Genomic DNA, 12963 nt, shown 5'->3' with positions numbered 1-12963 from the left:
CTCTCCTTTGGTAGAGACATATCTCCACCCTGTCACCCGGTGCAAGATGACTGGTTTTTTTAAAAATTATGCCAGGTAGGCAAAGGGAGCGGTGATGGAGATGGGAGACAGTGGCGGGTGGATGATACATGGAAAAGACAGGGAGTATCAGAGGAGAAAAATATATATGGAGAGGCAGATGGAGCACGATGGGGAGGCAGGGAGGTGGAGGGTAGTGTAAACACTAGGGACAGCTACTGGAGGATAATAAACAGAAATACAAAAAGTTACCAGCGCTGGATTCTAGTAAGTAGAGGAGGTGAGGATGGGAAACAATAGGGGAGAGGTGAATGGCAGATGGAACCAGTGACAAAATAGGGGAGGATTGGTTGGAGGGAATCTATGAACTGTGAACTTTGTGAGCAATTTCATCAAATTGGATTAGGTTATGAATAGCGCAGGACTATTATCTAATGCAGTGGAACTAACTTTTTTTCTTGGTATTTTGAAAATAATTAGTTTTGATCATGTGAAAAAAGCAATTTTTTTTCCTCCAGTTTTGCAAATAATATTGTTATCTTAAAGGCAAAAAAAAAACAACACCATCTGGTCAATGTTCATTATTCCAAAAATTGAGAGGAAGTTCTCCCAGTTTTCTGGCCATCAACACCAACAAAACCAGGGGTAACTGAGTCTTTCACGCTGTAACTATTTTTATAACCGGCTCATAAATCAACTTTTAGTCAAACTGATTTCTGATGAGAATTGCCAAGTGTCACTCACCTAAAACAGACATTCGGGCAGGCCTGCTCTCCCGCTGTCCCACTTTGTTTGTTGCTACACACACATACACTCCCGAATCACTCTTGAGAGTGTAGAAAATGGTGAGTTTGCCAACACTGACCTACAGGAAAAGACAAACCATGAAACTGAAACAAAATCCCACATACAGCAAAGGCCTTTTCTGCTTCACTCTCTTGCTAAGTGGAGAACAATGGAAGAGGTATTTAACCCGCATTATAAGTGATAAACTTCTTCATTTTTTTTAACATATCTTTGAAGAAAAGACAAAAAAAAAAATCACATTTTTTTCTTTAAAAGGAAAAGGCACATCACACTGTTAGGATGACTGAAATTCGTATAGTACAAGTATCCTGGCGGTGGATTTCTAAAACAAGGAACAAATCAGGACAATATCTCCCATATCTCAGTTGCAGTGTGGCTCACTCATATTTCAATCATGAATAGAGAAAATGCATCCAACAAATTTCAAAGAAGGGAGAAGAAATGGGAGGAGAGGGGAGGGGATGGATGTAGGCAGAATCATTTTCACTGGGTGATCAGTAATTGAAGCTTTGGATGACACATGGAATCTGCGTCAAGGCAGGCCAGGGATCTTGTGGTGATGTCGTCATTGTTGACCAATGATGGAAGCTGGAATGGGAAGCCTGTCACTAGTGAGATTTTTCCCATGATTCCATAATCCTGTAACCCACTGCCCTAAAGCGAGGCCACCCTTAAACAGACAAACAATGGGAAGTTTACCGATAGCAATGACCACGATCATGATATACCTGAACTTTGGTTATTGACAAACTGCATAATTTTGTCTGTTTTTGGGAAATAAAATCCTTTCTATAGGAAGTGTTTTGATAATCAGCTAAAGCAAATTCTTTTCTGAAATCCTCCGTAGTTTCACTGGAGAATCCCAAGTTTAGAAATGGTCTTCCACATCCCAGGTAATTCCAGGACCCCTGAAGTTTGGGCAGAGGAGGAAAACAAGAAATGGACTCACTCTGTAATGGTCATCTGTTTCATTGAGAGGTACCCCATCTTTCTTCCATGTGACAGTTGGCTCTGGGTGACCTCGGGGTGGGAGACATTCCATATCAGCCTGCTCACCTACTGCCACTACTACATTTCTGGGCTGTAGGCGAAACTCATCCCGTAGGGCTGTAATGGAAAAACATCATCGGCTCAGCTGAACAATCACCTCATGTTTGGGAGAAAGAAACAATGAACAAGGTTTAAGAAAATACCTAGCATTGAACAATGACCTCCAGTAACTACACTGTAAACAATGACAGGAAACCTGGACTAACTACTGAATGTAACAAACAATCTGCTGCAGGAACTTGCAGGTCGAGCAGCATCTATAGGAGGAAAAGAATTCCTTTCTTCCCACAGACATTGCTCGACTGAGTTCCTCAAGCAGATTGTGTGTCAGTCCCAATTTCAGCATTGGCAGACTTTTGTGTCTCTAACTTATGAATGTGTTCCTCAGTTATGACAACAAATACTATATTATAATTATAGATGCTTCAATTCTATCAGGCACTTACCTATCACTTAGAAATCCTCATTCAAGCTGAAAGTCTTCCACGAGAGGATTTCTACAAAGGGTTCAGGATGACACAATGGATGCTTGCTGCCTTCCTAACCAGTTAATGGTTTCTCAACTTCAACTTACCTGATTAGGTCAGCAATCCAAAATGGCAGAACAAATCCAAAATTGATCCTGAAGATTACAACTTTTCAGAGTGAGGGATTTGTCCCATTAGAAGACATTAAGCAGACTCCAGGTTTGCTGTCTCTATATGTCAAAGAAGGCAGAGGAGATCTCTTATGAGATTTGATCGAATAGATGCAGTGAGGTGACTTTCCCTGGTTCGGGCATCTAGAATTCGGGGGTCACAGTCTCAAAATTCAGGAGAAATGTAAAGGAATTTCTTTACACAGTAGGCATTGAATCTTTGGAATTCTCTACCCAAAATAGTCTTGGAATTTCAATCCTGATGAGGGATCTCGGCCCAAAACGTCAACTGTTTACTATTTTGCATAGATGCTGTCTGGCCTGTTGAGTTCCTCCGGCAGTGTGTGTGTGTGTTGCTTGGAATTTCATTTGCAGACTATTATTAAGGGTCTGATGGGTAGACAATAGACAATAGGTGCAGGAGTAGGCCATTTGGCCCTTCGAGCCAGCACCACCATTCACTGTGACCATGGCTGATCACCCACAATCAGTACCCTTTTCCTGCCTTCTCCCCATATCCCTTCACTCCGCTATCTTTAAGAGCTCTATCTAACTCTTTCTTGAAAGAATCCAGAGAATTGGTCTCCACTGCTTTCTGAGGCAGAGCATTCCACAGAACCACAACCCTCTGTGTGGAAAAGTTTTTTTCTTTCAGTGCATGAAAGTAGAGCTGAGGTACATAGTTAGCCATGACTTTATTAAATGGTGGAGCAAGCATGAGGGGCCAAACTGCCGCCTCCTGCTTCCATTTCTTACATCCTAATTGAATATGAAGTGATAACTAATTACATAATCATAAAGCAAAGGTCATTTTAACTGGGGACAGCCAAAGCAAAAGCTGACACCACAGAACCTGCCCTAAAGCTTGCAATAAACTTAATTGTGCCCCTGATGTAAGAAAACTACTTATGTTTCTACAGCATATTACAAATATCCTGTGAAGTTACGGTTATGAAAAGTGCCGTGGAAATCTCCTGCTCTCAGAAGACATCTACACCTAAGTGAATTGTTTAAATCCCGTTTAAGTTTAAGTGGCCTATCAACAGCGGCAACTGAGCTCGATGAAGAAAAGTTTCTCATTATTTTAGCCCACACCACTAAAATGGCTAAACTAGTCACCGACCTTATTCCCATTTGAGAATTCTTTCTGGAGAACAGTGTTTGGCTGGATAATTACTTTCAAAAATTACTTTACTGTGATAAATGTTATTGGATGCTTTAACACAGCATGCTGTCAAATAAATAGAAGTTACCTGTCAAACGAAACTGAGGCTCCCGGCCAAACTCGCACTTAGTCATCGGCAAAGAGATTAAGTCATATAATCCATATAAAATATTTTATGGTCTTAAGATTCACCATAGAATCTTAAGACCAAAAACCATAGGAGCAGAATTAGCCCATTCGACCCATCGAGTCTGCTCCACTGTGTATAAATTGGCTGCTCCACTTGTTTCATACAGAGATTGACTACACTTCAAAAAAAGAAATTAACTGCTTGTGAAATAATTTCGGACTTCCTGATGATAAGAAGCCCATATTATCAATAAAATTGATTCCATGTTCTTTGTATGACCTAACACTAATAAGGAGCCTGCAGTCATAACTTGAGGCTAACCCTGAAGATTACTGCCACCTCTGGGTATGAACTTCCCCTTTTTACCTCAACATCAGCTACTATTGCACATGAACTCAAATGGATCGACCGACACTCAGTGGCGATCGATTAGGTATTGGAGGTGCCTAATAAAAGGAGCCACTGAGTGCTGGTTTTCTGCTGTAGCCCATCCACTTCAAGTTCTGACGTGTTGTGTGTTCAGAGATGCTCTTCTGCACACCACTGTTGTAACTCATGGTTATTTGAGTTACTGTCGCCTTCCTGTCAGCCTGAAGCAATCTGGCCATTTTCCTCTGACCGCACTCATTAACAAGGTGTTTTCGCCCGCAGAGCCGCTGCTCACCGGATGTTTATTTTTAATTTTTCACTCCATTCTCTGTAAACCATAGAGACTGTTGTGTGTGAAAATCCCAGGGGGATCAGCAGTTCCTGAGATTCTCAAGTTCAGGTTTATCGTCATTCAACCACACACATGTAAACCACTAAACGAGACGTGCGTGAAATGGAAGAGATCGTTTACCCACCAGCTTCTGAGGAACGATTGTGTTAAACGCCGAGCTGAAGTCAATGAGCAGCATCTTGCCGTACGAGGCTCCACCCCATCTGACACCAATAATCATTTCACAGTCAAAGTCACTTAGATCACATTTCCTCCCTATTCTGACGTTTGATCTGAACAACAACTGAACCTCTTGACCATGACTGCATGCTTTTATGCATTGAGTTGCTGCCACATGATTGGCTGATTAGATATTTGCATTGATGAGCAGATGCACAGGAGTAACTAATATATAAGTGGCCACTGAGTGTACATTGTTCTGCACTGATGTTATCGAATTAGTTAAGCAGTCATTCATATTCCATGAACAAAATGTAGCTTCAATTAAAATTTTAATCATTTCAAAGCTTGAAAATTTGAATATACATAGGATAAAAGTAGAAACAGAAACAAATATTTCAATAAATCAATCATATTTTAAACTGTCTGTAGGAATTACAATCCACACACATTGCTGAGCACCAGGGATTTGTTATTAAGTCCCATAGCATCATTAAACTTACTCATATATTATGCAAAAGTAAATGTTTCAGATATTTTTAAAAGAAAATGGCTTGTAAGTAATCAGGATAATAATACAGCTTGTAGAGTTGCCATCTTGCAGCTCCTTAAAAGCGAGTCTATAGGTTTGGGGGAACAGTTCAGTGATGGGACAAGTGAAGTTGAATGAAGTTATCACCACTGGCTCAAGACCCTGATGGTTGAGGGGTAATAACTGGTCCTGAACTTTGCACTGTGAGTCCTGAGCCTCCTGTACCTTCTTTCTGATGGCAGCAGTGAGAAGAGAGTGGGGGTCTCGGATCATGGATGTAGCTTTCCTGCAACAATATTCCACATAGATGTGCTCACTGGTAGGGAAGGCTTTACCCATGATGAATTGGACTGTACCCACCACTTTTTGTAGGATTTTCCATTCAGGGGCATTAATTCGACATTAATCCTTTTGCTATTCCCACTCACAATGGTGGCTGATAGCAATGTAGGGAGATGAGACTTCAGGTGAAGTTAGTCCAGAACAGGATGGATCTGTGAGCCTGCAAATACTTGATGGACCAAACTTACTTTTCTCGGTGTCTAGGAGAAAATCAGAATCCCGACACTTCTCACCTGATCAATAATGTCATTTGGTTCAACTAAAGGCTGCAAAACAGGACAGCCTGTGGTGGAGATGACGGAAAACAATGTCAAGATCCCAAGAAAAAATGCTTCACTCATCAGAAATCTGAAAGTTGCTGACAGATTCACAGACCACTTTGGAAAAACAAGAAATTTTGCCATCACAAAATCTAACCACTAGTTATTATGAAACTCAACCAAGACACCAAGGAATCAGCAACTGTTACTGTTACATGTAAATTCAGCAGAATACATTTTCCATCTCAGAGAATATAAATCCACTTGCATTTTTGTTTCAGTAGTGTAGTGATCTCTGGAAGCCAGCAGAGGGATTCTCAGTACAGAGAATAAGAGACAGAGTTCCTGAGGCTCAAAGAAACAAAATGTCAATCAATCCCTTCTCAAGAATACCTCCAGCAGCTCATTAAATTCCAACAGACTGGAATTTGTATCCCGTTCATCATTTCAAGCTGTAAGTAATTCTCCAATGTGATCTTGTTTCCGATGTTTATACCGAAGGGCAGATTTGGAGATTGGAAACAAGGTGCAAATAGCTGCTCCAGTGCAACAGCAGATGTTGTTTTGGCTAGCTTGCCTGCAACATTTTATTATGCTGGAAGAAAGAGAGACAGGGCAAGTCCTTTCACTGGGGAATAACAAGAAACACGGAATCAAAGTGAATTACTTGTTTCTCCTTCTTTATAAACACTATATGTTGCATTCATTCTATTTTACTTTCAGCTATCTCAGTGTAATTATGTATGGCATGATCTGCCTGGATGGTATGCAATCAAATATTTTTCACCATATCTTGGAACATTTGATTATATTAAACCAATGCCAACACCAATAAAGGAAGGAAGCATCACCTTCCCTTTGCTGCCCCTCCTCCTTCCCTTTCACCCATGATCCACTCTCCTCTCCTATCAGATTCCTTCTTCTTCAGCCCTTTACCTTTCCCACCAATCACCTCCCAGCTTCTCTCTTCATCCCACCTCCCCCCTCACTTGTCTTCGCCTATCACCTTCTAGCTTGAACTCCTTCCCTTCCACCACCCCCCACCCCACCCCACCTTCTTATTCTGGCTTCTTCCCTCTTCCTTTCTAGTCCTAATGCAGGGTCTCAGCCTGAAACATCAACTATTTGTTCCCCTCCATAGATGCTGCTTGACCTGCTGAGTTTCTCCAGCATTTTGTATATATAAACTCATTTAATAATGGGGGGGGGGAGGGTATAATTTCAAATTCACATTATATGACACTATAATTGAATTACTGCATTTGATGATTGTTCTCCTACCAACCTCATTGGCTGGTAAACTCAATACGGTTTGCCTCTGTAACACTAAAAAAAATTACTGGGCAGATTACAGGCAGTGAAATCACGTTAGAAGCCTGCAAAGACTTTGTCACCTGCATCACATGATATCTATGGTAAAATTTGGCCACGTTGGACCTAAACATTGTAAAAGTTCTCCATAAACTTAATGTAACATAAAATGCTGGAGGAACTCAGTGGGTCAGGCAGTACCTATGGAGAGAAATGAATAGTCGATATTTTGGGTCAAGACTCTTCATGTGGACTAGCTCCAGATCTGATGTTGCTCCAGTTTTCCACTGTCTGCAGTCTCTTGTGTCTCCCAATAATTATTACTTGATGTGTACTGGGTGCAATTATGCCATTCAGCACCAGTATCATCCTCCATTCATCCATGAAACACATGACAGAAGTAATTTCTGACTGTGTTGGTTGTCGAAGGGAGGAATGGTTGGCAAGGCACTGGAGAATTCTTCTACTCTTCAAACAGATACCATGGCAGTTATTGGCAGGAACCTGCTTTAATGTCTCATCTGCACTCAAGAGTGCTTTAAAGCATCCAAAAGCCTGCGGGTCCACCATTAATAATTTGCGTTATGGAGAATGTCTCACCACCAGTTCCCCTGATTGTCTAAAGGAGAGGAGAGGTCAGGTTGTTTTCATCTGGATAACGTCCCACTCCCATATCGATCATAGGAAATGACAAGAAGTAGTTGCCAATATCCCTGCATCTAGATGCCCATTGAGGGTTCAATGACCTTCCAGCACTGAGCAAGCGATTAATTGGGAAATATCTTTTTTGCACCATTGATTTTTGGATGTTTCTATGTACACCCATTATTCAGAGACATCACCACACCCCACACCTGGAGATGTTACATCTTCAGGTCCTTCCATTCCTTCAACTGCTTAGGCGATCAGTTAAAGGGAGTCATTAGTTTCACTGAAATTATAAGAGATATTATGACTTCCACCATGCTAATCAGTAGCCACGGTGAAGCAGTAACTGGGTTATGCTGGAATGGACATTGTCTCATCTCCCAGGATGACGACATATTCTTGGAGCGCGATGGTAGCGTAGTGGTTAGCACAACACTATTACAGCTTGGGGTGTCAGAGTTCAATCCTACGCTCTCTGTACGTCCTCCCCGTGGAATGGGTAGGTTTTCTCCAAGTCCTCTGGTTTCCTCTCACAGTCCAAAGATGTACCGGGTAGATAAAGGATCTAGTCCTTTCCCAGTGTATATGACAAGTAAACTTTTCTCGGGTTTCAAGTCAGGTACAGGTATCAATTATAACCAATGTTTCGATGACAACCTCTGCCACCTTCTTCAGGGCATCGTCCCTGAAGATGGCAGAGATTGTCATTGAAAGATCGGTTATAATCAATACCTCTACACAGCTTTAAGCCCGAGGAGAGATTATTATGCACGTACCGGGTAGGTTAATTAGATATTGCAAATTGTTTTGTAATGAGGTTAGGGTTAAATAGGGGTTGTCAGGGGTTGTTGGGTGGCGCAGCTTGAAGGGCCGGAAGGGCCTATTCCCACATTGTACCTCTAACGAAATAAAAAGTAAATCTCCAAGTCAGTCTGTAACCAAACACACATGGAAGGTGTGTATCCTGGAGCAGACCCACATCAGGTTTCACTCATCAGGAGGTTTACCCACCTCAGACCCAAGGTATCCTACGGCCACCAGCTGCCACAGGAAATAACAACTTCAGAAAGCACAGCCAGTTAGAACAAGGGTGTCAAAATCAAGAGGGCATCGGTTTAAGGCAAGAGGAAGGAGTCCCGATGGGTACACTTTTTTCCAAAGCAAATGGCAGTTGCTATCTGGAACACGCTGTCAGAGAAAGCGGTGGAACCAGGTACAATTATTGCAGTTCAGAGACAATTCACAAGTATTTGAATTGACAAGGTGTGGAAGGATACAGTCCTGTAGCTGGCAGATAAGACTGATGTAGGATTCATTGCCACAGTTGGCTATGAAGGCCAAGCCACTGGGTGTATTTCAAGCAGATGTTGATAGGTTCTTGATTAGTAAGAGCATCAAATGTTAACAATGAAAAGGCAGAAGAATGGGGTTGAGATGGAAAATAAATCAGTCATGATTGAATGGTGGAGCAGTCTCAATAGACCAAATGTCCTAATTCTGCTCCTATGTCTTATGGTCTTATAGATGGTAATAAAGTTTCGTATGAACATAGTGGGCAGAAGGGTCCATTTCAATGCAATATGACTTTATAACTAAATTCGCTACATAAAAACAAGGGAACACCAGCACCTACGGGTCCCCTTTCACAACTCACAGCATCATGACTTGGAAATACATCATTGGCCCTTCACCATCACTAGGTCTAAATCCTGGAACTCCCAACCCAACACGACTGTATCAGGAAAATGCAATTTGTGTGCCTGTCCCGCCATGTTTCGCAAACCATTTACAAGGAAGTGTAAGTGGTGTTGCCTGTTTACAGCTGCCTGGAGAGGGGCGTCAAAGCCCATGCACTCCACCGGGGGCAGTGTGGTGCAGCATCCAGGCTGGAGTCGGTGCTGCTCCCCAGTTGCTCGGCAGAAGACAAGCTGTATTGTGGTTGACGCAGATTTCTGCAGCATTCATAGCTCGGGTCTGGACAACTTTTTTTGTATGGCTGTATCCTACTGACATCTTTATGTGCTTACTACCTTGTGTGCGCTATGTGTGCTCTTTGCTGTGTATGACTGTCGGTACTATAGTTTGCACCTTGGCCGCAAAGTAACACTGTATCGTTTGGCTGTATTCCTGGATATTCATATATGCTTGAATTGAATTGAAGATATTCCTGAAAGAGTGGAAGAAAGAGAGAAAGAAGCAAAAGTGTGAGAGATATAGAAAGTAAGAAAAATGAATAGGAGAGAAAAAGGAAAGGTGAACCTATAGACCATGGAGAGGCAGTGTGACTGGAAACAAATAAATCAAAAGGTTGGAGATAATTTGTTAACACACAAACAGTTAGCATGGCATGTCATCTATCACAATCTATCTCGTTATAATCTTACACCTTATTGTTTACCTGCACTACATGCTCTCTGCAGTTCATTCACTTTATTCTGCATCTGTTATGGTTTGAGCTTGTGCTACCTCGACACACTGCATCATGATTTGATCTGTATGGACAGTATGCAAGGAACTGTACAGGTCACAATAATAAACCAATACTCTGAAGTACTTTTACAACCTTATGGGTGTGCACTTTGTTCAATCCAACCTCCACTCATTGGAATCCAGAGAATCTCACGGAACCAAATGAGTGACCGGACAGTCTATAAGAATCACATAAACATGAATGTAATTGAAATCAAAGCTTTCTGCACATCAGAACCCATCTCTGTTAGCTATTTATCCTACCCCTTCCATATCTGCTGGAAGAATTTCCACATATCTACATGGAAATTTTAGTAGACAGACTGGCCACTCAGTGGGCACCCTCCATACACAACTCATCTCTCTATTTACATCATTGCACTCAATAACATTCCCTTTTATTCCATGAACGTACATAGTTTCACCTTGGTTTCCCCCAACAATCTTTCTGATGCTGGGTTCCTCAAAAGATGAATTTTCTTCTGAACTCCTTTTAGTGTTTCTTACTGATTATCTCAATTTTAAGGCCCCAAATTTTAGATTCCAGCATATGTTCTCTACAGTCATCCTTTATAAATTCTGAAAAGACATTTAGCCTGTTCAATTTTTCCAATAGTTGTGAAGATTAGAGGTGAACACTCCACTGATTCTCCAAAAACAATGCAGCACCATTGAGTAAGGATGGTCTCTAATCTGCCACAATGCTCAACGGGACAATTGTGATCCTCACCCACTGCTCCTTTCAGTGGAATGGCAGCTGTTTCTTTATTCAATTAAAGTCCTGGTTGATGATTGCCCCTTCCAATCCTCCTGTACTGCTCTGGCAAATGTCACCATGTTACGGTTTGCTGCCTTAGTTTACAGACAAGGTCTCTCCTTGTCCCACAATTCATCTGGATAATGTGGCTGACACAGTAAATGCCTAACAAGTCCTTTGGGAAGCTATAATGTTAATGAGGGCCTTGTAGCCTCGTCAGATCCTCGATCACTAACATATTGTTCATTAGAAGGTCTACTCATGTATATCGGATGCTGTTTAATTGCGGCACAAATTAAGTGTGAATTATTTTTCTAAATGAGCTCTGTTGGCATCAGGCACTCTCTCACCGTGTACCTTAGGGAAAAGAAAACGTAAGCGCAGAGCGTTCTGTAGAGGCTGAAAGGACAATAGTGCTTGAGCAGTAAACTGAGTGTTAAGCTAAATTAGAGCTGCTAAACAAGTCTCTCTGTATACATCACCTCCCTTTTACGGACTGCAGCTCTTGGTAAATCGTCACTCATTACTAGCTCACAAGTTATTAAAAGGAATAGGCTTCAAACCCACTTACAATTGAAGTATTAATATTTTAACCTTGTAGGAGAAACTGAGTTGCGTAGTACAGCACTGAACAAGCCCTCCAGCCCAACTTCAGCGGCAGCACGGTAGTGTAGCAGTTAGCATCACACTTTGTAGCACTAGCTGTAAGAACGGGATTTAATTCCCAACGCTGTCCGTAAGAAGTACATACGTCGTCCCCGTGATTATATGGGTTCCTGGGTGCTCCGGTTTTCTCACACGTTCCAAAGGAGTACTGCATAAGTTAGAGTTAGTGAGTTGTGGCCGTGCTTTTTTGGTGTTGGTAGCATAGTAACACCTCCCTGACCAAGACCGTATGTTTCGATGTATATATGACAAATAAAGCCAACCTTTAATCTTTAAACCAGTTCATGCTGCCCAAGATGCTCATCTAAGCTCGTCCTATTTTCCCAAGTTTAGCCTATATCCGTCTAAACCAGGGGTTTCCAACCCGTTTCTATGCCAAGGACCAGTACCATTAAGCAAGGGGTTCATCAACCCCAGGCTGGGAACACCTGCAGTAAACCCTTCCTACCATTTAACTGACCAAGTGACTTTTAAATGTTGCTGTTGTGCCTGCATCAACCGCTTCCTCTGGCAGCTCATTTCATCAACTGACAACTGTCTGTGTGAGGAAGGATGCAAGACAGCCACCAAGAATTAACAGTTCACATCTTCCCCCACTACTTTTCCTCCTGTGCCAACAGTGGCTGTTGTTAATGATCCATTCACTGATCGGAGGCAAAAAAATTATTCTGAGTAACACCCTCCCCGAACCATCAAGTGGAGAGAGAGAGACAGAGACAGAGAACCCCAGTCACAAGTGAGGTGGAGTACCTGGGTCCATCCCACAAAATGTCAAAGAGGTGTGGCCAAAGGCAGTCCACCGAGTAGGTGATATGATCTTTTCTGAATGATGTGGAAATAGGCTCATGGGCACCAGTCTGTTCCAGATGATCTCTTGTGCTGTTTCAGCATACAGAAGTGAATTTCTGTAGTGCTCCTCCTGCACATCCCAATACAGAAATTCAACCCCCCCCCACCCCTCGTAATAAGACCTGAATTTACCTCCTGTTTTTGACCTGCTAAATCAAGCGGTTTCATTAGACATTATAATAATGTTGTTTATGTGACCAAATTAGCAAGGATGACTGATGAGATACAGAGCAGTAGGCCTGACTCCCAAACCCACCAATAATCTTATCTTGACAATTTTCTACAGTGATTTAATTGGCAAATATTGGTACAAACTACGAAAATAATTTATTCTGCACTCAGTGAAGTCCCTGAGCATCAGCAGCAATCAATCTGCTCCTACAATCACAGGGTAAGCAATGTGTGAGTATATTTCCTTTATGTTGGAATTCTATTAATGTGG

The 12963-nt window shown here is 41.9% G+C and overlaps 1 protein-coding gene across 3 annotated transcripts in view; it reads right to left on the bottom strand.

The window, feature by feature from the left end:
- robo4 (roundabout, axon guidance receptor, homolog 4 (Drosophila)) overlaps positions 1-12963 on the bottom strand; it is a 113633-nt gene that overhangs the window by 68609 nt on the left and 32061 nt on the right. For all 3 annotated transcript variants that reach the window (XM_063038288.1, XM_063038289.1, XM_063038290.1), the window contains exons 3-4: positions 1775-1932; positions 763-883 (exon numbers count right to left, since the gene is read on the bottom strand). In XM_063038288.1, coding sequence (XP_062894358.1) covers positions 763-883; positions 1775-1932 — 279 coding nt within the window. The remainder of the gene's footprint in view (positions 1-762; positions 884-1774; positions 1933-12963) is intronic.

The sequence above is a fragment of the Mobula hypostoma genome, chromosome X2 (assembly GCF_963921235.1).
Source record: "Mobula hypostoma chromosome X2, sMobHyp1.1, whole genome shotgun sequence".
NCBI lineage: Eukaryota > Metazoa > Chordata > Chondrichthyes > Myliobatiformes > Myliobatidae > Mobula > Mobula hypostoma.
This window is presented reverse-complemented; position numbering and strand designations above follow the sequence as displayed.